Genomic DNA, 27,967 nt, shown 5'->3' on the forward strand with positions numbered 1-27,967 from the left:
CTGGAGAATCCCATGGACGGAGAAGCCTGGTAGGCTATAGTCCACGGGGTCGCAATGAGTCGGACACGACTGAGCGACTGAACAGAACGGAACGGATATAAATGCCATATGTAACAAAAATGTATAGTTATTACTTGTAAATAAAATTCATGTGCTCTCACTGCAATATATTATATTCATTTTATGATATGCAAAATATGTGTTTTAGAAGAAAGAGTTAAAAAGTGAAATATAAATGAAAGTTGTCATGTTTTCTTCCCATAGCCCTGAAGTATCCACACACTGCTTTGAAGTGCAGTGTTTCCGGGGTTTAAATAAATGTGAAAGAACTTTGGTGTTGCAGAGTGCTCCCCAAATGTATGTTTTGTTTTTGTTATCATCATAGTTAGTCCACAGTTATTAAGGACTGAGCTGTGGTCCCTCCCCTGGATGCTATAAAACTGGGGTGCATGGAGCTTATGTGAAGTGTTTTGTTGTTTGTCAACGTTCCTTAAGGCACTCTTTTGAAACATTAAGTCTAAGCATAGTGGCTGGAAAAATAGATCATCTCAAACCACATTTTAACAGTTACCAAGAGCACCACTTTTTAGGCCCTTAGGATTTACCAGGCACTGGCCTGAGTGCTCTTGTTATGGTAGAAGCTAGTGCGTCTCTGAAAGGTGTCACTCAGTGTGGACAGGAGCGTGGAGGTCCCTTGTGGCTGGTCCCTGTGGACACGTTGCCTGGAGGGACAGGGGCTGAGGGTGGTGACATTTGCACGACTGAAGGTTGTGCAGTGTTGCCTAAGAGATCGGAGTTACACCCAGAGCTAGGTATTTCAAGGGAGTTGTCTTGACTTAGTCTGGAACAGAGGGACAGAGAGACTGAGACCCGTCCCACAGGAGGCTGCCCCTGGTGAAGCGTCCATCCCTCCATCAGGACAGAGATTAGGCTAGCTGACCCCAAGTTCCCTTTGAGCTTTGGCGATCCTTTTGTTCTCTGAGTTACTGAATTGTTTGGCTCCTTTGCTGTAATCACTTAGGCTTATTCCCTATTGAAGGCCCGTGCCTACAGGTGATTTGCTCCACCTCCATCTGCACCGCTGCTGCCGCCCTTCCCAGGCCCTGTCCCTTCCCTGAGGCCCTGAGGCCTCTCCGTGGTCCCTAAGCCGTCTTCCCTCCACTCCAGTCCGTCCTCTGTGTCCTCGAGTCTCGTCTTCCTCAGATGCCACCCTCCTTACAGTATTACTAGTTTTCTCTTGCTGCAGAACAGGGGAGCACAAGCTTTGCAGGTTAATATAGCACAAAGCTACTATTTCATAGTTTCTAAAGGTCAGAAGTTCAGGCCTGACCTGGCCGGTTCCTGCTCAGGGTCCCTCCAGGCTGAAGTCACTGTGTGGGTCAGGACCTTGCTTCTCACCTGGGGCTCAGGGCCACTTCCTGGCCCACAGTTGTTGGCAGAGTCCGTCTCTGTTCATCTTTGGAACTGAGGTCCCCAGACTGCTCTGCCCCTGGGGGCCGCCTGGGCTTCTCTACCACATGGCCCCCAGGCTGCCCACTTCAAGGAGGTTTGCTTTCTTCTGGGCCAGCCAGGGCGTGCCTGCTTGTGACTGTGTGGAATTAAATAAAAAATTTTTTTTTATTATAGAGAACATAAGAGCTTCTCCCAGAGGAGGCAGGCAGACCAGAGACCATATCTGGTGGCTCCTCATCAGTGATGTTGGCCAGTCTTAATGTCAGACCCGGCGTTGGTTCCGAACAGAGTAGAGGGCAGGGCTGGAGCTGTGCTGGAAGTCGGGGCTGCCTTCTCACCCCGTCTCTCCCCAGGTGCCTGTGGAGTTTGTGTGAGGTAGACACCCACCCACGAGCAGGGTTGCTGTGGGCGAATTCATCGGAGTGGGGGTGTCCCTCTTCCCTGGGTATCCGGCATCCCCCCTGGGACTACAGGACAGTGCTCCTGGGCCTCTACTGGATGGGTCAAGCTTCATTGGCCACATTGATTTTCTGTTTATTTGTGAAGGGACAGAATACGAGATTACCAAATAAAATATAATTTCCAGTGTTATTAATGAAAGACTATATTACATTCGCTTTTAATGAGATCCTGGTGTTGCAAAATGATTCCACGTAATGAATCCCCCGGAAATCAATGAAAAGTTTAATTACCGTCATGGCAGTGCTGTGTGAGAATATTGCTTCAGTCAATTTTACAATTTATCAATTTTCTTTCCCTTTCTCTTTCTTTAATTGCTTTGATGAAGTAAAAATACATTCTTTGTTAGCTTTTGATCTTGTTTTGGAAATGTGTTACAAAATTCAGATTTCTTCTTCTCTAGTAATAATGGCCCCTGTCATTTTTTTATGTGTTACCATTTACAATTTGTATATTTTTAAATGAGGCGGTATTTCCATTTTGTAGATTTAATCATTGTTAAGTCTTCCTAAAGCATTGTCCTTTTCTCTCAGTTTTTTTTGCAGACTACTTGCTATCTCTTCTCAGCTCAAGAGTTGACCCATTCGTCAAAAATTCGATGTTCTGTGTTTATTGCTCATCACCCAGTCAAGCTCTGGGGGCAAATAAAAAGAAAAATCATTGGTTTTGTGCTGCTACATGCCCTTTTTGATTTCAAACAAAGTGAATTTTCTTCTTACAGTATTTTTAGTTTGACATTTCACTGATTATGGTACTGTCTTTTCCACCATGATGGTAATTGATTTTTTAAACCTTTTTACATAAAGCACAGTGCAGAATGTCGACCTGGTTTTTTGGAAAGATCTAAGGTTTTTCTTAATATTGGTAACTCTAGATTTTGCTGACGATATACTGAGAAAGTCACCCCTTCTGTGTATCTGGTTCCCTATGGCACTGCCCTTGTTCCCTGTGGATTGACAGTCGAGCCTCTCAGATGGTCCCTCTGTGTGTTGTAAGTCAGGGTGCCCACTGCTCCCAGTTAAACAGCCAGTGATAGATGGCTTCTTGACCAGACGAGTGCAGACTCCTCAACTTGCCATTCTGCAGTCTGACAGCCACCACCCTGCCTCCTCGGCCCCCAGTAAATACTCCTCCTTGCCTGGCGCAGTGGGATCCCCGAAAGAGGCAGCAAGCTAGACAGTCAGGGCGCCTGCCTCCATGGAGTTTATATTCCAGGTGGAAGCCAGAGAGTGACAAGCACTGGAAAGGAAGCGCAAGGGCGCTGTCAGCCTGGAGGGCTTCCTGCACATGAGGTGATGGAGCACTTCTCCCTAAGACATGATCTCTAAGACCGGGCCTGGAAGATGAGGAGGATCCAGCCATGGGAAGAGGCAGAGGGAATAAAAAGTACAAGGACCTCGAGGCAGAATAGAGCCTAACCTGCTCAGCACAATGCCTCACGTCCAGCATTGTTCTTTCTGATTGTGGATTAGGTACACAGTGAGTGTTTGTTGAATGAATAAGTGAATGACTGGATCTGAAACACCCGTCTTAGTTTTTACTCTTGAGTGTAATGGCATTTTTCTATAATAGAGTTTTTATAATTGGAATGATGTTTTGTAAAGCTTAATTTTCCAATGAAAGGTCAGCCTGCAGGCCATGCTGTTGCCGTGGGGATTGGTCTGCCTGGAGGCGGGCTTGCGTGGCCAGGACCCTCCGCCCTGCCTGGTGACAGCCCTTGCTTTGTTTCTCTGTTGCAGCCCTGGTCGTCAGCACCACCTCTGCTGGCTTCGCCCTGGCTCCAGTGCCTTTTGACTGGTCCTGCTTCCTGCTTACGTTTGTTGGAACAGGCCTGGCTTCCTGCGCTGCCAACTCCATCAATCAGGTCAGTGCAGCACCTTTCAGCCAGGTCAGGCTGTCGTCGCTTCTTCTGAGACTGTCATATTGTGGCATTTAAAAAGAAAAAGAACCTTCCCAATTACACCCATAACTGGGAAGGTCCTGTGAGCCTGGAACGCTGTGTATCCTGCAAGGTCTGGGGCCCAGAACCAGTCTGTCTTTTTCTTTTCAGGTGAAAGGTTTTCAGGTATATTCAGAAGCGAGAGCAATAGAGTATCTTTCTCAAATGACCAGGGTTTGGGGTTGGAAAGTGTTTTAGAGCAACTTCCCTGACAGACTCTGTGCTTCCAATTCATAGGGTGCAGGTTTGATCCCTGGTTGGGGAACCAAGATCCCGCATGCCACATGGCACAGCCAAAAAAAATAAACTAATTAATTCAATTCAATTAAAATACTGTATTTTTTAAAAAGTGCTTGAGAAGAGCTGTCAGACTCTCTCCTCTTTCCCACTTCAGGCACATTCCCCAAGTTTACATTATTATGTGTTGTTCTTCCTTTGGTTTGACTCGTTTGTATTTTAAAACCACCACTATGCAAAACAGTGTATTTTAAACAGGCACATCCACCTTAAAAAAATTTTTTTTTAACTCAGTTCTTTTTTTAATTCAGTTCTCAGTAAACTTGGTCTGTGGAATCAGAATATATCAAAAAATTAATTAGCACATTATTTTTAATGCTTCTTCCCCTCCCTATTATTTTAAATGTCAAAAAATTCTCTAAAATGCCTTCCCTCCCACTCCGCCTCCTCCCCAGCCTGGGGAGTGTGTGCCCCAACCCTGTGGCTTTCTCATAAGATATTGTGGTGGAAAAGTCTTGGCTAAAATGTAAAGAAAGTCATTCTCCTAACCAGAACACCCAAGAGGAGTTGGCACGGTTTTAAAACAGGAATTGAAGTTACCAGCAGGAAAACAGCTTGGCCAAGTTAATGCATGCGCTGGTACTCTGCAAAGCATGAGCCTTTTCATTCGGGAACACCTAGAATCAGTGTACTTTTACCATGTGTTATCAGCTGCTTGGAGAAGGGTCAATGCATTTCAAATAAAGTTAATTTTCTGTTCCGATTTTATGTCAGAATAGTGCTACAGGAGGTTCAAGCAGCCCTACCCCCCCCATCCCCCAATCCCCTGCCCCTCCTGTAAACCACAAGTCGTCTCTTCCTGTTGCACCCTCCTGTGTTCCCCAGCGAAGAGATTCATGACTGTTTCACAATGAGCACGTTTTTAATGACTATTTGAATAAAAAGCAGTATAAGCAAATTAGGTTTATGTGACTATTTGTGGGTCTATTTTTCAGAATATTTTTTAAATTATCACTTATATGTATTCAGTAGTTATAAATCTGGGTCATAAGATTAATAATATCAATTGCTGTCTCCTGTTCCAGGTATATAGATTTTTAAATAGAGGCTTTGGACAAAAGTGTGGAGACTCAGAAAATAGCAACACAAGCTCATAAATATCAAATGGTCCCTAGATATTATAAAAGATGACACAGAGTGGGGGACTTCCCTGACGGTCAAGTGGTTAGGACTTTGCCTTCCAAGGCAGGAGATATGACTTCGATCCTTATTCAGGGAGCTAACATCCCACATGCCTTGGGGCCAAAAAACTAAATCATAAAACAGATGTAACAGAGTCAATAAACACTTTAAAAAATGATCTACATCATTTTAAAAAAAATGTTCTACATCAAAAACTCTTTTAAAAAAATAGACTGGCCTTCAGTTGGACCTGCCTGTTCCCCAACCCCCCCCATCACCACCAAAAGGAATAAAAACATGGTCAAGGATTCATAATGGAGTAAAACCATTCAGTTGTAGCAAAGAAATATCTGGAGGAAATAAAGTGGAATGATTTCTATTAGGCAGATGTTTATTATGGAAGCTGAACATATACCAAGGTTTTAGAAATGTTTTAACTTGAAATGCGTTTAGATGGCCATGTTATTTCACAGCTGGTAGAAACTGAAGCAAACTTCAATTCCTGAAGTTTGCTCCAGGGACCGAGTTGGGTTCTGTAGGTTTTAAACTGCTGGGGAAGCCACTGCCTCCACGGGGGGATTCTATCTGTGATGACAAATGCCAAGAGTCTTGTCCTGCCTCCTCCCCAGGCCAGTGTCCTAGCCCCACCTGCCTCATGCACACAACTGTCCCTCTCTTCTTCTAGAACTTTCTCACATCCCCCACAGGCCTCAGCAGTGTTGGGCATGGCGTCCGCCGTCAGTCAGGGCTGTTGGGCACACAGATACTTTCCTCAACCTTTCCTGTTTATCCGAATTGCTTCCCTCCACTTGTCTTGGGCTCTGATTTCATTCAGAACCCTTGTAATACTTAAAACAATCTCACTGATTTCCATCTGATTTCATCGTTATTATAGTGTCATCTTCTCAGATGACAGTATTTTCTAAATAACGTTGGGAATATTTTAATTCTAGTGTAGTTAAGCAGTCTCATAAAATTAAAATAAAGGACCACGAGGCCATTTTCATCAATGCTTTTCTTTAGCATCAAAGAGCACGAGGCTACAAGGATTTGCATGAGCTTTTGAAAGCAGGCAGAGAAAGAAACAGTCAAAAAGGAAGAGCTTCCTGCTTTGTTAAAGGAGCTGGCTGCCCTGCTAAAAGAGTGCAGAAGTGTGGTTGGTGTGCAGGACCAGTCTCCAGCTTCTGATAGAGTTCTGTGGAGTGAAAATGTCCCCTGTCACATTTATAGAAGGATTCAAGTAACATTTCATGTTTTCTTAAATACTTCTCATTGCTGTTATTCATTGAGTTCTGAGTGTTTCTTCTTTATACCCTACTTTTGTGATCTCTCTGTGTAAAAGTAGGAAAAATAAAGCTTTGGAAAGCAGTTCTTAACATTTCTTTTAAGGAAGGAAAATGAGATTTAGCTTCTGATTTATGAAGTCCTGATAAATGCATAAAGAGATACATGTATATGTAAGAAACCACTAACATGAAAATGTAAAAAGCAATTACACGCATGTTTTGTAAACCATACACATGCTTCATTTAAAGCCATAGGGCAGCTTGAGAATGGGAGTGCCTTCCAGGGATGAAAACAATCCATAAAATTCAGCGACTGGAAAATAAAATGTTATAGATGGCCTTGACTGATCTAATCTTGAAAAAAGAGAGGCCAAAAGGAAAAAGCTGAGTGAGCGCAAGTAGAATGGATTAACAAATTGAAAGATAAAAATTATCAGAAAATTATCATCATAACCATTTTGATTGTTTGACATGACAGATACTGTTTTAATAAGCTGTAAGTGGGATTATAATTGCACTCATCTCACATGCTAGTAAATAATGCTCAAAATTCTCCAAGCCAGGCTTCAGCAATACGTGAACTGTGAAATTCCAGATGTTCAAGCTGGTTTTGAAAAGGCAGAGGAACCAGAGATCAAATTGCCAACATCCGTGGGATCATCGAAAAAGCAAGAGGGTTCCAGAAAAACATCTATTTCTGCTTTATTGACTACGCCAAAGCCTTTGACTGTGTGGATCACCACGAACTGTGAAAAATTCTTGAAGAGGTGGGAATCCCAGACCACCTGACCTGCCTCTTGAGAAATCTGTATGCAGGTCAGGAAGCCACAGTTATAGCTGGACATGGAACAACAGACTGGTTCCAAATAGGAAAAGGAGTACGTCAAGGTTGTATATTGTCACCTTGCTTATTTAACTTATATGCAGAGTACATCATGAGGAACGCTGGGCTGGAAGAAGCACAAGCTGGAATCAAGATTGCTGGGAGAAATATCAATAACCTCAGATATGCAGATGACACCACCCTTATGGCAGAAGTGAAGAAGAACTAAAGAGCCTCTTGATGAAAGTGAAAGAGGAGAGTGAAAAAGTTGGCTTAAAGCTCAGCATTCAGAAAATTAAGATCATGGCATCTGGTCCCACCACTTCATGGCAAATAGATGGTGAAACAGTGGCTAACTTTAATTTTCTGGGCTCCAAAATCACTGCAGATGGTGACTGCAGCCATGAAATTAAAAGACGCTTACTCCTTGGAAGGAAAGTTACGACCAACCTAGACAGCATGTTAAAAAGCAGAGACATTACTTTGCCAATAAAGGTCCGTCTAGTCAAGGCTATGGTTTTTCCATTGGTCATGTATGGATGTGAAAGTTGCGCTATAAAGAAAGCTGAGCCCCAAAGAATTGATGCTTTTGAACTGTGGTGTTGAAGAAGACCCTTGAGAGTCCCTTGGACTGCAAGGAGATCAAACCAGTCCATCCTAAAGGAGATCAGTCCTGAGTGTTCATTGGAAGGACTGATATTGAAGCTGAAACTTCAATCTTCGGCCACTTGATGCAAAGAACTGCCTCATCTGAAAAGACCCTGATGCTGGGAAAGATTGAGGGCAGGAGGAGAAGGGGACGACAGAGAATGAGATAGTTGGATGGCATCACTGACTCAATGGACATGAGTTTGGGTAAGCTCCGGTAGTTGGTGATAGACAGGGAGGTCTGGCGTGCTACGGTCCATGGGGTCGCAAAGAGTCAGACATGACTAAGCAACTGAACTGAAGTGGGATTATTTACTTATGTTACACATACATGCATTTTTTAATAAAGATCAAGAGTGTATGTCAATAAGTACATAGGTTGGATTTTAGTAATGACGTACTGTTTTATTTCATGGCTGTGCCACAACTTCTGAGCCAATCCTCTACCATTTTAACTCTTTGCTGCTACGAGTAATGCCACACATACCTTTGTTGTTAGAGGACAAAATACTGGAAGTAAAATTGCTGGGAGGAAGGCTACCAGCCAAAGCATGTGTGAAAATGGTTTAACTCTGGAATGTATGATTTTAGCAGAATAATTAATTTCTAACATTCATGCAGTGCTTTAGCGTTTACAGAGTGTATTTACACAAATTATTATTTAAACCTTACAACCCTGTGGGATAGGTGGCATTATTTCCATTTCTATTGTTAAACATTTTATTTTACCATTGAATTATTCTTTTTTTAAAAGCAATAATGAAAAAATTATTGTGCCATTATATCCCAATAAAAAAGGTGAATCATTGTAAGTAAAAATATTAAATAAATACCATTGCTTTATGAATGTGAAAAAAAGCCACAGGAAGGAAGGAACTTATGCAAATTAAGTGTTTATTGCAAAATCTGTAAGAAACTACAAATAAGTAAAAATGACATTTAAAATTTTGTTTCTCACTTGTGCTTGGCACTGTTAAGTGTGTTTAGAGTCACCGTAGAGAAAAAGCAACAAGCCCTGCCCTTGTGGCCTGTAGCCCAGCACCAAATAGATCCACTGCTTAACATTTTGATTTATGTTATTGCTGTATAGGCCTTTTTCACACACATGCCTTCAGGCGTATATTAATATCTTACAGAAATGGTTTATGTAATATGCATAGTTTCTATATATTTTTCCTTTAAGTAGTGTATCACAAACATCTTTCCATGTCAATATTTGCCTTATAGCATGATTTTAAAAGTCTTCTGTAGATATACCTTGATTTCTTTAATCAATTTCTCCTTGTTTGACATTTTAGGGATTTTCAGTTTTTGCCCAGATAAATAATCCTGAGCTAAAATTCTTGTAACTGAATCTTTGATCCCTGTCCTTCACTATTTCTTTAGATAGATTGCTGAAACTGTGTGATTTAACTAAAAGAAAGTTAAAATTTAAAATGATGTGTGTTTTAAGTGCAGCTAAACTTCTCCCTGAAGGTCTTTTTTTGTTTGCTCTAATCTACTTATACTTCCCCTTGGTGCCATGGGCCTGCTCATCACTGACGCTGAAATCTATGCTGGGTCTTTCGGTTCCTTAGATGTTGCCCTTTAATTCAAGGTGTTCTGATTACTCAGGAGGTAGAGCTGGGTTTTTTTTGTCTAGAAACTTTTTAAATGCTTATTTGCTGTTGCTGTTTGTTAGTGTTTGCCCATTTTGCTGTGGGACATGTGCCTTTGTTCAAGAGGTCTTGCTGTCTGTAGACTGGATTAACTTTTGTCCCGAAGGGTTTGAACATGTTCTGCAGTTTTGGGGGTTTTTTTTTTGAAGTGCAGATGTTTCATATGTTAACTCAGTCAGATCTTGTAATTTTTAATAGAGGAATTCTGAGTCTCGGCACTCCTAACGGTTGGGCAGGAAAATGGTCCTTGGCACCGGGGGATGTTCCCCAGTGTCCCCGTCTTTGCCAATGGGCTGCTGTTGGCACCGACCCCCCTAGTGTGACAAATGAAAATGTCTTCAGACTTTGCCAAGTGTTCCTTGGGAACCACAGTCCCTCCGATGAGAACTGCTGCTTTGATCATTTCTCCTTCTGATTTTACTTGAGATCCCGGCTATCCTTGGGCAGCCTGGCTCACATTTCTTCTGGAGTCACTGCCCGCTGATGGCCAGGTTGACCACACGGCCTGGTTCATGCTGCTGCTCCTCGTGTAATAACTCTTCATGCCCCTTTTGACTCTCAAGTGTTCCAGTTCAGACAGGAAATCACGTCTCTATTCATAGCCCACCCATACTTCACCTCTTTCACTGTAAATGAAAGTGAAAGTCGCTCAGTCATGTCTGACTCTTTGTGACCCCATGGACTGTATAGTCCATAGAATTCTCCAGGCCAGAATACTGGAGTGCGTAGCCTTTCCCTTCTTCAGGGGATCTTCCCAACCCAGGGATCGAACCCAGGCCTCCCACATTGCTGGCGGATTCTTTACCAGCTGAGCCACAAGAGAAGCTCATGAATACTGGAGTGGGTAGCCTATCCCTTCTCCAGCGGATCTTTCCGAGCCAGGAATCAAACCGGGGTCTCCTGCATTTCAGGCAGATTTTTTTACCAGCTGAGCCACAAGGGAAGCCCTTCACTATGAATGAGTTGTGCTGGAAGCATCTTCGTATCAAAATCTCTGGGCTCAGGCGCCGGCTTTTCTCCAGTGCACCGACCGGACCCGGGCCGCCTGGCTTGCCTCAGTCACCCTCTCTGTAGGCACCTGGGGGACCTGCTGTCGCGGTGCGGTGTGAGCGCCTACAGGTCAGACAGAGATTTCCCTCTGCTACCGCGCTGCCATCAGTGAACTGTTGCAGAAGTCTGATGAATTCTTTAGTTCTTACAATATCCCTGGCAGAGATCGAGTGCTACAGTCGTCACTTGCTTGCAGGGTGCATTAGTTGCTCAGTCGTGTCTGACTCTTTGTGACCCCGTGGACTATAGCCCACCCGGCTCCTCTGTCCATGAGATTTCCCAGGCAAGAATACTGGAGTGGGTAGCCGTTCCCTTCTCCAGGGGATCTTCCCCCCCCAGCCCGACCCAGGGATGGAACCCAGAGTACCTGGCTCTATCGATGGGCAGCCTGGTGATTAGAAATGTCTTCCTTCTATTGAGCGGAGGTCGGCCTCCTTCTGCCTTCAGCCTGTGGGTCATCTCCTCCTGTCTGTGAAAGCACAGTGTCCCTTCGTGCATGTGACCAGTGCTCCCAGTCACTTTCCAACTGTGGTTCCAGGCACTTGTGTTGTTGGAGGGGAACGCTAAACTCCTTGATACCAGTAAGTAGGATTCCCTGATCTCGAGCAACCACCCCCTCTTTCCACAGCAGAGAGCGGGCCAGCAGGGTGAAATTGCCCAGGAAGTCATGCTGGAAAAAAGGAGTATTTACGGGGGAAGTGAAGGGAAGTAGCAGGAAGTTTCCATCACAACAGTAGTCACAGCTGATACTTATTTCACACCTGTCAGATGCCAAGTCATGTTCTAAGCATTTCACATGTATTAGCTAGGGTTTGTTTAAATCTAGGTTTATAAGATTTCAGAAACTGACTCTTTTGAAAGATCAAATGGATGACAAATGAATTCATAACCTAGACTTAGCCCTAAGAACTATTGATGTTCTCTGAGATGTTATTTTGGAGAAAATTACAAGAAAGGCCCAAAACGTAAGTCAAGTTTCAGATCTGAGGGGTAGGTTATAATTAGAAAGGTAAAGGCGATAAGGCTCTGTTATCTTTGGGGTCTGGTGTATCTGTGGATGTTGAAGAATTTTTATGAAAGGAAATGAAAGAGATCAAGAGGTGTGAATGAAATGGGGTCAAGAAGAGACGTGTTTTTTGTTTGATACTGACAATGCTTGAGAGACTTTTCACAGCTGAAATAAGGTAAAAAGGAAGAGCTTTGGATAAAGAGCTCTGAATTATAGGGTGGGCAGGGCAGAAGAAAATCCACAGGCTTTTAAACCGCAAGAGGGGAGACAGATAAAGATTTTCCTGTTTTCCCAGCGAATACGAGATTAATATCTAAAGCGTCTCTCTCCGTTTTCGCTTTCTCTGATGTTTCTTTTGTTTTGACTCTGCAGTCCGCCTTAAGCAATAGGAACTGACTTTCATCTTCCATGGTGGACAGAAGTGGTTAGGGAACCCGGTGTTGTATCCTGGGCGAGTCCGACTGATGTCAGCAAGCGCCGGTGATGTGATTTATAGAACATCATGTGTATAAGAAAAATCAATATACGAGAAATGTATTTTTCTCCTGAATGTTGTGACTTGTTGGACTTTGATGTTTTTACTGGTGGGCGACTCCCATTCCCTCCAAGACCTCTGAAACCCACAACTTGTGGCTCATTCAGACAACCCGGATTAGCTACTGCAGTAGGTTGGGTCTGCAGGGTCTCTGAGTAGCACATGGGAGTCTCCAGCTAAATATGTTTTTCATAGAAGGCAAATGATGAGCATTACTGAGCAACATCAGAAAGAAAACTCACATTCACTGCCGAGTCTCTTTTCCTGCATTTATATATATAAAACCCCAAATAGTTCCTAAATTACATTTGATTCTCTGCTCCAGAATGATCCAGCCGAGTCGAGTGAGTTTGGCACTGGAATTCATAACCTAAATACCTCCAGGTGAAGCTCTGCCTGCAGATGTAGAGAAGACAGCCGTCTGAACATACGTTCATAAACAGTGTTTATGATTTACGTGCCACATTAACTGGCTGTGCGGTGGCACCATCCCATTGTGTTGTAGAAGAATGAAGTGACGCTTAGCTGTGTCGTTGATCACGCACCTGAACATGGTGGGGTTGAGAGCAGAATTTGTGGATGTGACCCCCAGCTCGCTGCTTACTCCTCTCCCTTGGAATGTTTTAGTCTCAGCACCACTCAGATGAGGGCCGTTACCACTGAACAAGTCACCTTTGCTCAGGTGACTGCTGGCATTCTCGCTGTGGAGCCCCAAGGGACCTTCATGGACTGGTGACATCTCTGTCTCTAGTGAGATGGGAGGATTTGAGGCACTTATCTCTGTGAAAGTCAAGTGCTCCGTTAATGTTAGCTGTTGTGATTGTTGTTTATATAAAAGTTTGGCCTGTTTTGGGCCCACTTTGAGAATCTAGTTACCATCCATTTGTCTCCAGTTAGGGTCGTAATGGCACCCCACTCCAGTACTCTTGCCTGGAAAATCCCACGGACGGAGGAGCCTGGTAAGCTGCAGTCCATGGGGTCGCGAAGAGTCGTACAGGACTGAGCGACTTCGCTTTCACTTTTCACTTTCACGCATTGGAGAAGGAAATGGCAACCTACTCCAGTCTTCTTGCCTGGAGAATCCCAGGGACAGTGGAGCCTGGTGGGCTGCCGTCTATGGGGTCACACAGTCAGACACGACTGAAGCGACTTAGTTGTGTCGTCAGTTCCAGGAAATCTAAAAAATATCGGTGAAAATATTGGGTTTCCCTGGTGGCTCAGATGGTAAAGAATCTGCCTGCAATTCAGGAGACCCACCTTCAATCCCTGGGTCAGGAAGATCCCCTGGAGAATGGAATGGCAACCCACTCCAGTATTCTTACCTGGAAAATTCCATGGACAGAGCAATCTGGCAGGCTATAGTCCATGAGGTTACAAAGAGTCAGATATGACTGAGCGACTAACACTTGTACTATTGGTGAAAAAAGGTTGATAAATCAAAAAAGCAGATATTTAATTGAGACTCTCATGGAGATAACAGAAGTGAGGCTAATCTGGGTTTCTGGAGCTGGGCTTGGTGGCTGCATCTCTGAGTAGTGGGTCGTGCTTGACTGTGATTTGGGAGATAAAAACCTGTTTCCTCCCTGGCTGGCTCCATCTCACCAGCCGGCTGGGATCAAATTGAGTTTCTTCGCAAATTATCTTTCTTTCCCCCAAATCTTCAGTTATGTTTTGCCTTTCCCAGTAGCTTGTTCTGAATCACATCAGCTTGTCTGTTCTCTACTGTGAACCACAGACCCTCCTCCTCCTGACCCTGCTGTTTTCTAGGTTAGATGGACTCTTTATTGATGACACTGATGTTGAACCTGACCATGTAGACTGACCCTGGGAGACCATCTCATACTTTCTTTGCCTTAGTCACTGCTTTTAAAGTTTAACGCATGAAAAAAAAGTGGATGCTTTAGTCTTTATACTTTAGAATTGTAGTCATTTGATGGTTCTGAATTCCATACCAAACTCCAGACTCTTGAAGAGGAATCAGGGTGTCGGCAGTGGACAGTGGAACAGGTCTGTGAGACCTGTGCTCTTGAAAACAGACTGACTTCTGAGAATCCTTTGTCTCCTGCTATTTCTAACCAGTAAAGGAGCTCCATACTGCTTTAGGCAAGCTATCAGACCTTTAAAATATGTGTGTAAGTGATTAAAGTAAATCCTAAGATTCACATTGCCACGACCACCCAGCCCTGTCTTATCGATTTTCTAAGAAGTTTCAGAAAATACTGTTTGGCAAGAAGGGGAAATTGCTTACCTGTGTGATTAATCTTAAGGAAAACCTCGCGCTGGCGTTTCCTTTAGATGCTATGCCAGATTTCTCCCGGAAGCAGCAATCACCAGGGGGAACAAAGACATTCTGAAGGATCTGAGTGATGGAACGTAAAGATGGGATGAAACAAAAGAGAAAATTTAGTAGTGAATAAGATTTATGTATACTTGTAACACAGAGTATCTTTATACCTTAAAATACACTGTGTAACCTTACAGTGCTAAGATAATATGCTTTTATTCCAATGAGGTTCCTTTAATCCTGGAGGATGTTTACCTGCTAGCTCATAAAAAAGGAAACTAACGCTGAAATGAAAGTCTAGTGTAACATTCTAATATTTTCATTAACGTATCTGAGTAAAAATTATGTTAGTCTGGTGTTGCTTTTAGCAAAACTATGGCTGATGATCTAGAAAATTGCAGTTGTTCATATTACTGTTATTAGGTGAACTGATAAGAAGGATTAAACAGTGCCATGTAAAATTACCTTAAACAGCTTTCTGAAGATATGTGAATAAAGATTTCTCTTCCAAAGTTATTGCTGTCAACTTCTAATTTAAAATAATGGGGATTAACCAAAACATCGGGTGTTAAGCATATAAAACTATCTTAAGTCCAGATTAACAATTCTTATAAAAATATTCAGGGATTTGGTAAATTAGGGTATTAGTAAGGGACACTTGTATCAGTAAGGAACTGAGCATGGATTCTACCCCATCCCCTTGATTTTCACTTCAGTTCAGTTCAGTCGCTCAGTCGTGTCCGACTCTCCGCGACCCCATGAACCACAGCACGCCAGGCCTCCCTGTCCATCACCAACTCCCGGAGTTCACTCAAACTCATGTCCACAGAGTCAGTGATGCCATCCAGCCTTACTCTTGAATAAATGACTGAATGGCAAAATAGCTTATTTAAATAAGCATGTGGTTAACCTGGAACAATCAGACAGGCCTTCAATTCAAAGTCTGACATGTTTTCACAGAAGAAGAAAAACAGTTCCTAAGTTTTTTAGCAGAGAGAGATTTAGCCATCCTGGCTTAAGTACAGTCGGTTTGTATTAAAAAATGACCCTTTCCCTAAGTGCTCGGTGAACATTTAGGCTTCAAGACTTTGCTTTAATGCCTTTGAAAGTCAAGAATATGCGACTGAACTAGTTTTCACTTGCACAGAATTTTGTTTATTCTGCTTAGTTCAAGTCAGAATTATTAAGGGGGGGTAGGCTGTTGAAATTCCCTTGATGTTCCCCTGCCTGGTGGAAAGAAGTTCTTTAGGTAGTAGGAAATGCTCATCCAGCGTGGCCATCTCTTCTTGAAAGTTATTTCCAGGAAGGATCCTCACATGAGTATCGACTCCTTTCACGAGTGATCAAAAAGAGCAGCCCCCAGTGTGGCAGAGGAAGGCAGTTGTATAAATAAGTGCAGTAAAACAGCACAGCACGCCAGCTCTACACAGGGCAAAATTCGGGCCGTGCTGCAGGTGCATGAGGGAGGGCTCGAGAGGGGTCATTTCAGCCTCTGGAGGTCGGAAGAGCCTCCTGGAGAAGGGGCCAGAGCCTCTGAAGGTGAGGTGGGCACTCACCAGGTAGATGCTATGAGGGGAGACCTTTCCAGGCAGCGAGAAGGTCATGAGTCAAGACCCAGAGATGTGAAAAGTCAGCCAGAGGATGCATGTCCATCACAGCACAGCAGAAGCCTGAGACACAGGGTGGGGAGGATGCTGTGAGGTTCCACTGCAGGACTTTTTTGGGGGTGGGGGGTTAAGCACGCAGACTCCCCTGTAGGTGCTGGTCTACCGCTGGTGGGTGGTCATAAAGCCATCACACCCGTGCTGGCTCTCAAGCTCTTGAGAGGATAGAGAAGGAAATGCTAGCTCTGACCCGTGGACGCTGTGTGGTCTGATCCCTCTCCAGCCCCCGCTGCTTTCCACTGCAGGGATTGCAGCTCAAGTGCTAGCCACACGGCAGACACTCCCTGGGCACCTGTGTCATGTGCTGGGCTGACAGGAAGGTCGATTCTCAGAGTCTATGTGGAAAAGCAAAAGATGGGCAATAGATACTTTATCAAGGAGACACCACCAGGCACAGGGGAGGCCCGTGGTGAACAGAGGACCAGGCAGTGCAGTGGCAACGGGCCCCACCTGTCCCGACTCCTGGCCTGCATCACGCCCGCACCGTCCCTTCACGGTGCCCTTCACGATTTGTAACGATGCGTCTGATTGCCCCTGTCTGTTCATCTGGCACAAGAGAGGTGCTCAGAGAGCTCAGTAGGCTGAGGGCAGAGCCCGGGCTCGCTGACCAGGCTGGTGTGCCAGCTCTGTGTCTGCCTGTGACTTGGGCACCTAACTTTCTCAACAGAGGAAGTTGCTGAGAAAGTTAAATGACATGTTTGGTTCTTAGAGAAGGGCCTGGTACTTAGAAAGTAGGCAATTGATGTTAATTATTATTACTTTTTAATGGGCTTCCCTGGTGGCTCAGACAGTAAAGAAGCCGCCTGCAGTGCGGGAGACCTGGGTTTGATCCCTGGGTTGGGAAGATCCCCTGGAGAAGGGAACGGTTACCCTCTCTGCTATTCTTACTAATAGGAATTTATTGAATGAGGAAAGGAGGTAGGCAGATTTTCTTTCTATAAAAAATTGATTTAGCCGTTCTGTGAAGCAAAGCTTGAGGACAAACCTCTTCAGACAGGAAGCAGAGATCATGAGAGCCTGAAAGGGTGCCATTAGAAGAGATATCAAGTTAGAGAACTTGATCCTTAATTCAGTGTCCTAGTGCCGAAAAGAAAAAAGTAAAAATGTAGTCGCTCAGTCGTGTCCGACTCTTTGCAGCCCCATGGACTGCAGCACTATCTGTCCTCACTGTCTCCTGGAGCTTGCTCAAACTCATGTCCATTGAGTCGGTGATGCCATCCAACCATCTCATCCTCTGTCGCCCCCTTTGTCTCTTGCCCTAATCTTTTCCCAAAATCAGGGTCTTTTCCAGTGAGTTGACTCTTCTCATCAGATGACCAAAGTATTGGAGTTTCCGCTTCAGCATCAGTCCTTTCCTTCCAGTGGATATTCAGGGTTGATGTCCTTTAGGATTGACTGGTTTGATCTCATTGCTGTCTAAGGGACTCTCAAGTGTCTCCTCCAGCATCACAGTTCAAAAGCATCAAATTTTCGGCACTCAGCCTTCTTTATGGTCCAGCTCTCACATCTGGACATGACCACTGGAAAAAACAAATACTGGGTAGATGTGGAATGGTGGATAGAGTGTCATCTAGTGAGGTGGGAACACTGAGGAAGGAGCGGGTCTTGGCAAATAAATGATCGTTCAGTTTGGGGGTTTTTTTGTGGGGGGTGCATATTTTGGGTAGAGATGGGTAGAGGCAGCAGGAGACAGAAGGAGAACATGGAGCTGGAAACTGGAAGCTGGCGGTTTTCATCAGACAAGAGTGAAGGAGTCAGGGTAGGGGGGAGCAGCCTGGACTTGAGGACAGTGGAGGGTCTGCAGTCTGTGGGCTGGGAGTGGCGTGAACATCCAGAGTGCTTTCTGTGACGGAAAGATAAAGATCTTGGACACACTGAAGGAAGTTATGTCAGAGACGGGTGATGGATCAACTCAGAGTAAAACCCCAGGTGCCCTCTAAGGGTTTCCCTCCTCCCCCTGGCAACCTTCCTTTCCCTGCTCCAGCCACACAGCTTTTTGCCACCAACCCCTACCCCTCAGGATGTCTCCTGCCCAGGAGTCCCACAGGTTCCTGCACCCACCACCTCCTCACAGGTGTCCAGGCTTCATTCCAGCTTCCGCTTCGGTAAAGGGCACCCCACCCTCTGCACGCCTCTCCTCTCCTGTGATGAGTCCTTTGGTTTCTTGTCTGTTTCCCCCACTTGTAATGTTGGCACCACGAGAACAGAGCCTTGGTTTTATCCTTAAAAATTGGCCGACACATCGTAGGAGCTCAGCATGTGAATAAGTCGGTGATGAATGTTGCTTACTGTTTGGCGAGAGAACTCATGTCAAAAAATGACACAGAGACTTTCCTGGTGGTCCAGTGGCTAAGACTCCATGCTCCCAGTGCAGGATCCCAATGTTCCCAATGCTCCCCATGCTCCCAGTGGTCGTTGGTCAGGGAACTAAGATCCTGCAGGCTGGAACTAAGATCCTACATACTGCAACAAGATCGAAGATCCTATTAAATTTTTTTTTAATGACACAGATAAACGTAAACTCACAACCGTGGTGAGCAGTTAAGGCGTTCAGGACACACAGAGGAAGGTGATCAGGGGGTGATACTGGAAGCCTGTGCTTGACCTCAGCACTCACCTGTGTCTTCTTTTGGATGGCATCTGGGCCTGAGGAGGGGCTTCCCTGGGCACAGATCTGGCTGGGCAACCCCCTTCCCGATAGGCTGCCTAGTTCCTGGGACTCTTAACAGTGTTTATAGGAAGGAGTCTTGCTGGAAAGTGAGTATAGACATGCCTCAGAGGTGAGGGATTTTTTTTCTTAAAGCTGTTCGGTGATTGCAGGGAACCCATCTCAGTTACCCTCAGCAATTTTTTCCATTTTTAGAGGCAGATGCTTTGGACTCTCCTCCTCCCACATTTTACTTCTCATCAGGCTGCGTGGTGGCCTTGATGAGCTGGAAGGCGAGTGCCTGGACGAGGGAGCAGCTGCTACGTTTGGCCCGAATCAGAGCAGAACCCGTGCAGCTAGAACCTCCATCTTTCTTTCAGTAGACACTTGGGTTTTCCTGGGAAATTTCCTGAGTTTTCAGTGTGAAATGTTGGCTCAGTTTTTTTTTTTTTTTAATCCCATGTAGACCAGACAAAACCTGCCAGTGGATTGAATTTTCCCTGAACATTCACGGAAATTCTTTGGGCACCCCCAAGTCTGGCCTTTGAAATAGGACATAACAATTTATATATTATCATTTATCAACACTTTTTTTAAGAAGAAGAAAAAAAAATCTGCCTTCTGAAAATAGAATTCTTCACAGTTCAATGGTGGCATGTACTTTTCTCCCCTTATTTTCATCACGCCAAGAAAAGTGAAGCACAGAATATCTCAGTAGATTAGATAAAATCAAGCCACTGAATCTTTTGTTGTTGTTGTTTAGTCACTAAGTCATGTCTGATTCTTTTGAGACCCTATGGACTGTAGCCCGCCAGGCTCCTCTGCCCATGGGATTTCCCAAGCAGGAATACTGCAGTGGGTTGCCATTTCCTTCTCCAGGGGATCTTCTTGACCCAGGGATCAAACCCTTAGCAGGCAGATTCTTTACCACTGAGCCACCCCTGAATCTTAGCTTGGAGATGAAGTGCCTGGCTTTCTTGAACACCTGTGTCTTCTCAAACTGTACCATAGAAGAGCTCATTATTTTCAACTTAAAAAAAGGGGGTGTGGTACTGCTTTAGCATCCAAAAGGTAGAGTGGAGAAAGGTCAGCTGAAAATTGCTTCAAGAATCAATTTGAAATTTTTCAAATTGGAAATTTCAAATGTGTTTACAATTATTTCTCCACCAGTGGTGGTGGTGGCATTATGTTTCAGACAGTGCCATTAATTGTAAGAGAGTGCCACGCGGCATTCTATGAAATTTAAGTCCGTTGAGCACCACCACCTTCAAAGACAATAAAAATTCCAGCCTGCATTTATCCGTCCCCCTGTGAGAAGTTCCTGCAGTGGATATTGTATCATTCCACGTGAAATTCTTTACCTTAAGCGTCTCTCATTTATTTGCAGTTGTCTGAGGTCAGTTTCCCATTTTGCAGTTGTCAAACAGCTGTCAAATTAAAAGACCAGATCCTGTGTTCATTTACATTTCGTGCCGTTCCATATTAGTGCATTTCTTGGCTTAAGTATTTAAATAGTGATCAGCCTTTCCATGATTAGCCTGTTTTTTTCCCCCACAAATGTCCACCTGCAGATGAAGTATGATACTCTAAGTATCTTTATTCTTTTCTAAGCGTAGTTTTAAACAATTTGCCTGAACTTTTAACAAAATCACTTGAATTAGCCAGTTAATTACACTGTTCCTTTCACAAGAAGAGAAAATCAAATCAATATAAACATGTCATTCTTACTTTTTTTGTCATGCCTGTTTGCCTCCTTACTTTTATCACTTCTGTCAAATTGAAATCTAGTCATCGGACGTAGAATTCTGGATTTGCTTTCTAAATGTGTGTAAGAGTAAAGAACTCAGCATTCATTAATAGTTCATTGATCAAAGACTTGTCTCTAGATGTGCCACTGACGTTTTTACTACGAAGTGTCTGAGGCTGCCAGCAAATGACATTGACACTGTCACCCTCTGTGAAAGAGGTGTTAAAAGGTAAAGTGAGGTGTCTTCAATATTTTAAGAGTTTATTTGAGCAAAAATCCGTGCAAGCTAGGTGACACCAAACCAGAAGTGGTTAGGGGTGCTAACCACTAAGCAAGAACCAAGGAAAGACTTTGCACAGACAGAGGCCAATAAAACCAGGAAATGGTCTGAGATTGGCTGTGGCTGCAGGGATCACCTAATTTGGGAACCTGGCTGGCTGGTTGTGATTGGCTGTTCTTAGGTATTGAATCCTTTACCTTGAGACATTTATAGGCTTAGGCTCTGTTTTGGGTATGCATGCTGCTGAGATATTAGAGATATCTCAGTCTAATGGGCTCCTTGTTTATTGAATTCAAAAGAGGTCCACTCTCTCGGTGGTTGAGGAATACATCAGAATTAAGTAGTTTAAGGGAGAATCACAGTCATAAACGTATATAATTCTTAGGGACTTGATAGAAAACACCTTAAATGGTTTTTGTTAAGTACAGCCATTAGAGATTAGTATGTGGTAGCACAAAAATATTCCCATATTACCAATATAATTAAACTTACACTAAGATCATTTTTTTCCCAATCTATTGTTTCATCTGTTTTTATTTTTTATTTTTTCCTAATCTCTTGTTTTCTTTTTAGTCATTTTATTTTTAATTGAAGATAATTGCTTTACAATTTTGTGTTGGTTTCTGCCGTACATCAACATGAATCAGCCATAAGTATACATATTACCCCTCCCTCTTGAACCCACCTCCCACCCCATTCCACCCCTATAGATTGTCACAGAGCCGCAGTTTGTGTTCCCTGAGTCATACAGCAAATTTCCACCGGTAAAATCATTTTGATCAGTATTTGTTTAGTCCATGTTTTCCATAAACTTTTGTGTTAGGACTTCATTTAACCTCTTTTGGGTTTTTATGCCTTCTACTCTCATCTCATAATTCCTCTTTGCTTTCTGTGACACCATTTTTTAGGTTGCATGTTATGTTTTACACATCCGAATGTTCCCTAGCCTTTGAGCCCCTTTTTGGCTGTAAGGGCATTTTTTATTTATCTTAATCCCTGGCGCCCAGCACACACTGAAGGCTGTTGAATGAGAAAATGAGCTGGCAAATGATCAGGTAGCTCAGTGGTCAAAGGGGCCTAAGTCAACATTGTTGCCCTGGGCATTTGTTATTCTAACCTCATGGCAGCTGTTCGTTCAAAAAAATCACATTTTACAAGGTAGAGAAGAGGATAATCCTATTGTTTGTACAGATTGTCTCGGAAACTTATTAATCATCTTTGAAAGGTTTAGCATTAAGATTGCGATAGAACAAGTTATATTAAAATTGAGTAATACTGCAGGGGCAGATAGAATCAAGCTTAAGTTAATGATGATGTAAAAGTTATTTCTAATAGCACGGTAGGTTTTCTCACACAACACTAAAGAGTGTGTTTATTCCTTTCATCTTTGTCATTTGAAGACTTTTAAAAATTACTCTTCACCAGTTGATATTACAAAATGATTTGGAGGTCGTGAATTATGTGTTCTCTGTGCTTACAGCAAGTAGCTATTAGTGAAAACCTAGTCCACTGATGCATTTCCTCATAGAAGCTTCGTGGGGACTTCCCTGGCTGTCCAGTGGTGAAGAATCCGCCTTGCAATGCAGAAGACTTCACAGTGAATGTTCTGGGTAGTTGAAGGCATCCAGTTCACTCTCAGCCTTTAATATACACACGGGTTCTATCCTGGCCTGGGGGACTAAGTCCCCACATGCTGTGGGGCAGCTCAGCACACACGCCACAACTAGAGAAACCCGTGCATTGCAACAGAGACCCAGTGCAGCCAAAAGAGAGAGAGAAAAGAACTTCATTACCGGAGGGAAAAATCAGATAAAAAACAAGGAACCCCAGACTCTTCACACATCCTGCTGCCCACTCAGCAGTTCCGCTTGGATTTCTGTGAGATGCCAACAGAAAGGCAACTTCTAAAACCCAGCTTCTGGTTTTTCCCGAGAAATGTACTCGGACTGCCCATCTCAGCTGCTGTCAGTCCAATTGATGGTTGCTCAGGCCGGAGACGGGAGTCATCCATGGTCCCTGGTTTTCTCTGAGATCCCAGATTCAGTCCATCAGGACATTATGCTGATTGTGTGTACACACACACACACACACACATACAGCACACAGCTGTAGAGGTTGAGGAGCGGCTGGAGGATGGTTGGTATGACTTGCCTGGGTTATGATAGCCTCTCACTGGGGGTTTGCTGCTTGTCCAGCCTGTTTTCAGCACAACATTCCGGTGCTCAGTCATGTCCGACTCTTTGTGACCCCATGGACTCTAGCCCACCAGGCTCCTCTGTCCGTGGGATCTCCAGGCAAGAATACTGGAATGGGTTGCCATTTCCTACTCCAGGGTATCTTCCCAACCCAAGGATCGAACCTGCGGCTCCTGTGGTTCCTGCAATGCAGTCAGATTCATTACTGCTGAGCCACCTGGGAAGCCCCTGACATCCCAGGGTGACCTAAAACCTGAGTGAGATCAGCCATCCTCTGCTCCAAGCCTGCCAGGGACCCCCCGGGTCCTGGTGAGCATCCCACCTCCTGCCCCCAAGTTCAGTTTCTTCATATCAACCAACACACTTTTCTCATCTTACTTATCTTGAAAAAAACGAAAGTGAAAGTCACTCAGTTGTGTCTGACTCTTTTGTGACCCCATGGACTGTAGTCCATGGAATTCTCCAGGCCAGAATACTGGAATGGGTAGCCTTTCCTTTCTCCAGGGGATCTTCCCAACCCAAGGATCAAACCCAGGTCTCCATCTGCAGGCAGATTCTTTACCAACTGCACCACAAGGGAAGCCCAAGAATACTGGAGTGGGTAGCCTATCTCTTCTCCAGCAGATCTTCCTGACCCAAGAATTGAACTGGGGTCTCCTGCATTGCAGGAAGATTCTTTACCAGCTGAGCTATCAGGGAAGCATCTTAGGTCTTAAGAAACTAGTCTTACGTTTGTAATGTGTTAATTACAAGTATTTATTATTCATTGTACTTTCTTGTTTGTCAAGGACCAAGGTTGTCCTGTCATATCTTTTGTCTATTTTAGCAAGAAGACATTTTCTTTTCAAATGACATGTAAAGGCCTTTGGTGTGTGTAATAATTTGTTGCAGATATTTTTCCAAAACTGTCCTTGACATTGCCCTTTATTTACATTTATTTGTTACTTTGGAGTATGGGGAAGCCTTACATTTTTAAATATTCAAATCTGTCATTTTGTGATGGTATCTCCCTTGGGAAGGCTAACTAGAAAGGCCTTCTACCTTAAAAAAATATAGGTTATGAGGTGGTGATTTGACTTAATATGGTTTTAAATTGTTAGCTTGTCCTTCCAGGGATCATTTTGAACTGCCAGTCTTAAAATAGCTACCATTCTATTTTATTTGGATTTATTTCTGTTTCACTAATCTGTTCCTTCTGTTGTTTCCAAAACCATACCCTTTAAAGAAGCTTATCTTTGTAATGTATTTTGATATCTGTGGGGTCAGGGGCAACTCTCTCGCAGTGCAATTCTTTTTTCAAGACTTTCTTTGGGTGCTTCTCATCAGTTTATTATTTCAGATGAAGTTGAGAATCATTGTTTTGAACTGTTTTTAAGAAATGGGGTTTTCATTAGAACTGCACTGTATGTGCGAATTTATTTGTGGAAAAGGCATCTTTGCAGTCTTCAGTCTTCTTATCCAAAAGCATCTCCCAGCTCCTAAGACTATTTGCTAATCTGCCTACAATGCAGGAAGCCCAGGTTTGATCTTGGGGTCGGGAAGATTCCCTGGAGGAGGGCACTCCAGTATTCTTGTCTGGAGAATTCCATGTACAGAGGAGCCTGGTGGGCTACAGTCCGTGGGGTCACAAGGAGTAGGACACAACTTAGCAACTAAGGGCAGGAAGGTACAGATATAACATGAAACATCATTAGCTAGACCAGCCAATGTGCCGATGGATCCCGGCTCCAGAAAGTTTAAGATATAGGGGAGAAAAGCACATAGAAGAATCAAAAGAATACACAGGGTTGGTTTTTCTCCTGTTTGCTCACACTGGACTGCAAGGAGATCCAACCAGTCCACTGGGTGTTCATTGGAAGGACTGATGCTAAAGCTGAATCTCCAGTACTTTGGCCACCTCATGCAAAGAGTTGACTCCCTGGAAAAGACTCTGATGCTGGGAGGGATTGGAGGCAGGAGGAGAAGGGGATGACAGAGAATGAGATGGCTGGATGATATCACCGACTCGATGGACGTGAGTTTGAGTGAACTCCGGGAGTTGGTGATGGACAGGGAGGCCTGGCATGCTGTGATTCATGGGGTCTCAAAGAGTCGGACACGACTGAGCAACTGAACTGAACTGAACAGAAATGCAATTTCTAAACTTTAGACCTTTTCCCTTTTTTAAACATTCATTCCTAGTCAGCTCTTAGATTTTCAGTTTCTTTAAAATCAAGTCCCAGAATTTCCCTGGTGGTCCAGTGGCTAAGACTCCGTGCTCCCAATGCAGGGGGACCAGGTTCAGTCCCTGGTTAGGGAACTAGATCCCACATGCCACAACTAAGATCCAGTGCAGTCAAATAAATAAAAGCTCAAGTCCCATTTTTTCCCTGTTTTTCTGTCTATATCTGCCTGTACTCAGGTGGCTCTTACCCCCCCATACAAGTATGTTGTCATGTCTTCTTTTACTTCTTTTATGTATTGAGAATAAAAAGGAAATGCTTTCCAGAAATTACTTTTGTTATTACTGGTAGGATTTTTTTCAAACGTACACTCTACTACCTCTCGGTACTGTTTCCACTGTTCATGTGGGCAGGTTTCAGCGGCCCCACTGATGTTTCCCCCGTTTATTCCCCACTCAGCTAACAGAGGTCTCTGCAGCCCAGATCTGCCCTGGTATGGGCTGTGCAGGGTTTCACTTGAAACTGCAGGTGTAGTGATTTGCCACCGTGGGTTGTCTCCCCTTCCCACCAACTCTGCTGTTTGGGGCTCCTCGTCTGCCCCCGGGTGGTATCTCCTGGTCCCACTTCCCATATTTTATGTAAGTGTGTAGTGCATACCTTTATGGAAGCAACTGGTTCATGTGTTTGATTTGTTTTCAGCTATTTTATCTTGTATATGTTGATATTGGTCGCTGGTAAAATGCAGATGGTAATAATGGCATCTGGCTGTATTATGTGCTGGCATTGGAGTTGGGCAAATGGAACATTATGTCTGTTCTTGCAGCCTGGTGGGACATAGATACGCCTGTGTGTGCGTGCTAAGTCGCTTCAGTCGTGTCTGACTCTTTGTGACCCCATGGACTGTAGGCTGCCAAGCTCTTCTGTCCCAGGATTCTCCAGGCAAGAATCCTGGAGTGGGTTGCCATGCCCTCCTCCAGGGGATTTTCCCGACCCAGGAGTCGGGACCCGCGTCTCCTGAACTGGCAGGTGATTCTTTACCACTAGTGCCACCTCGGAAGCCCAGGAAGTAGATACACACACAGGTAACTTGGGTTGAAGGTAGAAAATAAATAAGAGAAATAAAGTTGCATAGGATGTCTCAGAAGAAAGATGGTCTCAGGCTTCTAGAGGTTTAACTTGGTAGAGTGTGCAGGATTTGAGGCTTAGGAGAGGATGGATCCAGTTGGAAGAAGTAACCTGAGCCCGGGCTTCATACAGACGTGATTGGGCAATACGAAGCTGGGAGGCCTCTGATGGCAGGAGACAGGGGAGTTGCTGGTCACAGACCGGAGCCAGGCCATCAAGTGTCACACTCTTCAGCCGGGTCTGCTTCAGTAGCAGAGTCACTGACTGGGAAGAGCCTCGAGGCGAGTGGCCAGTTAGGGTATTGTCACCATGGCCCCAGTGACTTAGGAAACAGGAACCTCAGAGATGATGGTGATAATAAAGACAAAGAAATGGATTTGGGGGAAAAAGGGGCCTTGTCTTGAGAAATTAGTTCACGCTGAGCTTTGACTATACTTGCATGCAAATGCATCTGCCGGCCTGGGTGGCAGCCACCGCACTGTGACCAGAGTCCCCTTCCTCCAGGGACACACGGGGTTGAGAACCTTGAATGAGCTCTGGCAGCCTCCAACATGAAGTCGCCGTCACCCCGCAGAGCCCCTCGGTAGCTGCCATCTATGCTGTCTCTGAGTCCTTGCTTGCCCACTTTTCATAGTTTGTCATAGTTTTATCATAGTTTCTTTGCTTAACATTTTAAAAATAGTGAAACTCAGGAGATGTTTAATACAGTTGTAAATAAGACTGTGACAAAAGGAAATATTTTTCCTGGACTTTTTTATAGTGAGGAAACGATCAACAATGCTTTTTCATAAAATTGGGGAAAAAAATTTTTTTTTTCTAAGAGACGCCAAACTTTCTCTTTAAGTCTCTTTAAGTAGTTAATTCCCTAACTTCTGCTTTCATGGAAATTTCAGAAATGTTAAAATTAGGCTGTGATAATTTTAGGCACATTCGGTCGCCTGAAGATCATTTCTTACGCATTCCTACTCTCATTTGAAGCTCCAGTGTGGTGGTTGGGGGACCACGAACTTGTCAGTTGCTGATCTGATGAGAGTGGGTCACATCAGCGAGAAATGAACGTGGCATCCTTCGTTTTGCATGATTTTTCTTTCTGTAGATGTTTTTTATTGGCACGTGTCCAATTTGACGAGGGAGCAGTGAGAGAGATGGTAGGAGGACTGCTTCTCTAAGGGGAATTGTACCTGTGGATGTCCATGAACTGTTATGAAAGCTCATCTCCCACTAAGAACCTCGCTGTTATCAGAGCTGTAAATATGGGGCTAACATTTAACTGCTGGATGCTGGCCCTTTTCTCATTCCACACAATTCTGTCTGTTCGGGTGTGTTCCCAGAAATCTGCTTTCATCTTCCATCTCATCTGCTTTTGATGTTGTTTAGTCGCTCAGTCCTGTCCAACTCTTTGCGACCCCATGGACTGTAGCCGCCAGACTCCTCTGTCCATGGGATTTCACAGGCATGAATTCTGGAGAGGGTTGCCATTTCCTTCTCCAGGAGATCTTCTTGACTTCATGGATCGAACCTGTGTCTCCTGCATTGCAGGAGGATTCTTTACCACTGAGCCACCTGGGAAGCCCCTATCTAATCT

The 27,967-nt window shown here is 44.2% G+C and overlaps 1 protein-coding gene across 1 annotated transcript in view; it reads left to right on the forward strand.

The window, feature by feature from the left end:
- Positions 1-27,967, forward strand: part of COX10 (cytochrome c oxidase assembly factor heme A:farnesyltransferase COX10) — a 109,667-nt gene that overhangs the window by 20,038 nt on the left and 61,662 nt on the right. The window contains exon 4 of the mRNA XM_055407319.2: positions 3,651-3,775. Coding sequence (XP_055263294.2) covers positions 3,651-3,775 — 125 coding nt within the window. The remainder of the gene's footprint in view (positions 1-3,650; positions 3,776-27,967) is intronic.

Source organism: Moschus berezovskii, chromosome 20 (assembly GCF_049115385.1).
Source record: "Moschus berezovskii isolate FMDL1 chromosome 20, NW_MosBer_1.0, whole genome shotgun sequence".
Taxonomy (NCBI): domain Eukaryota; kingdom Metazoa; phylum Chordata; class Mammalia; order Artiodactyla; family Moschidae; genus Moschus; species Moschus berezovskii.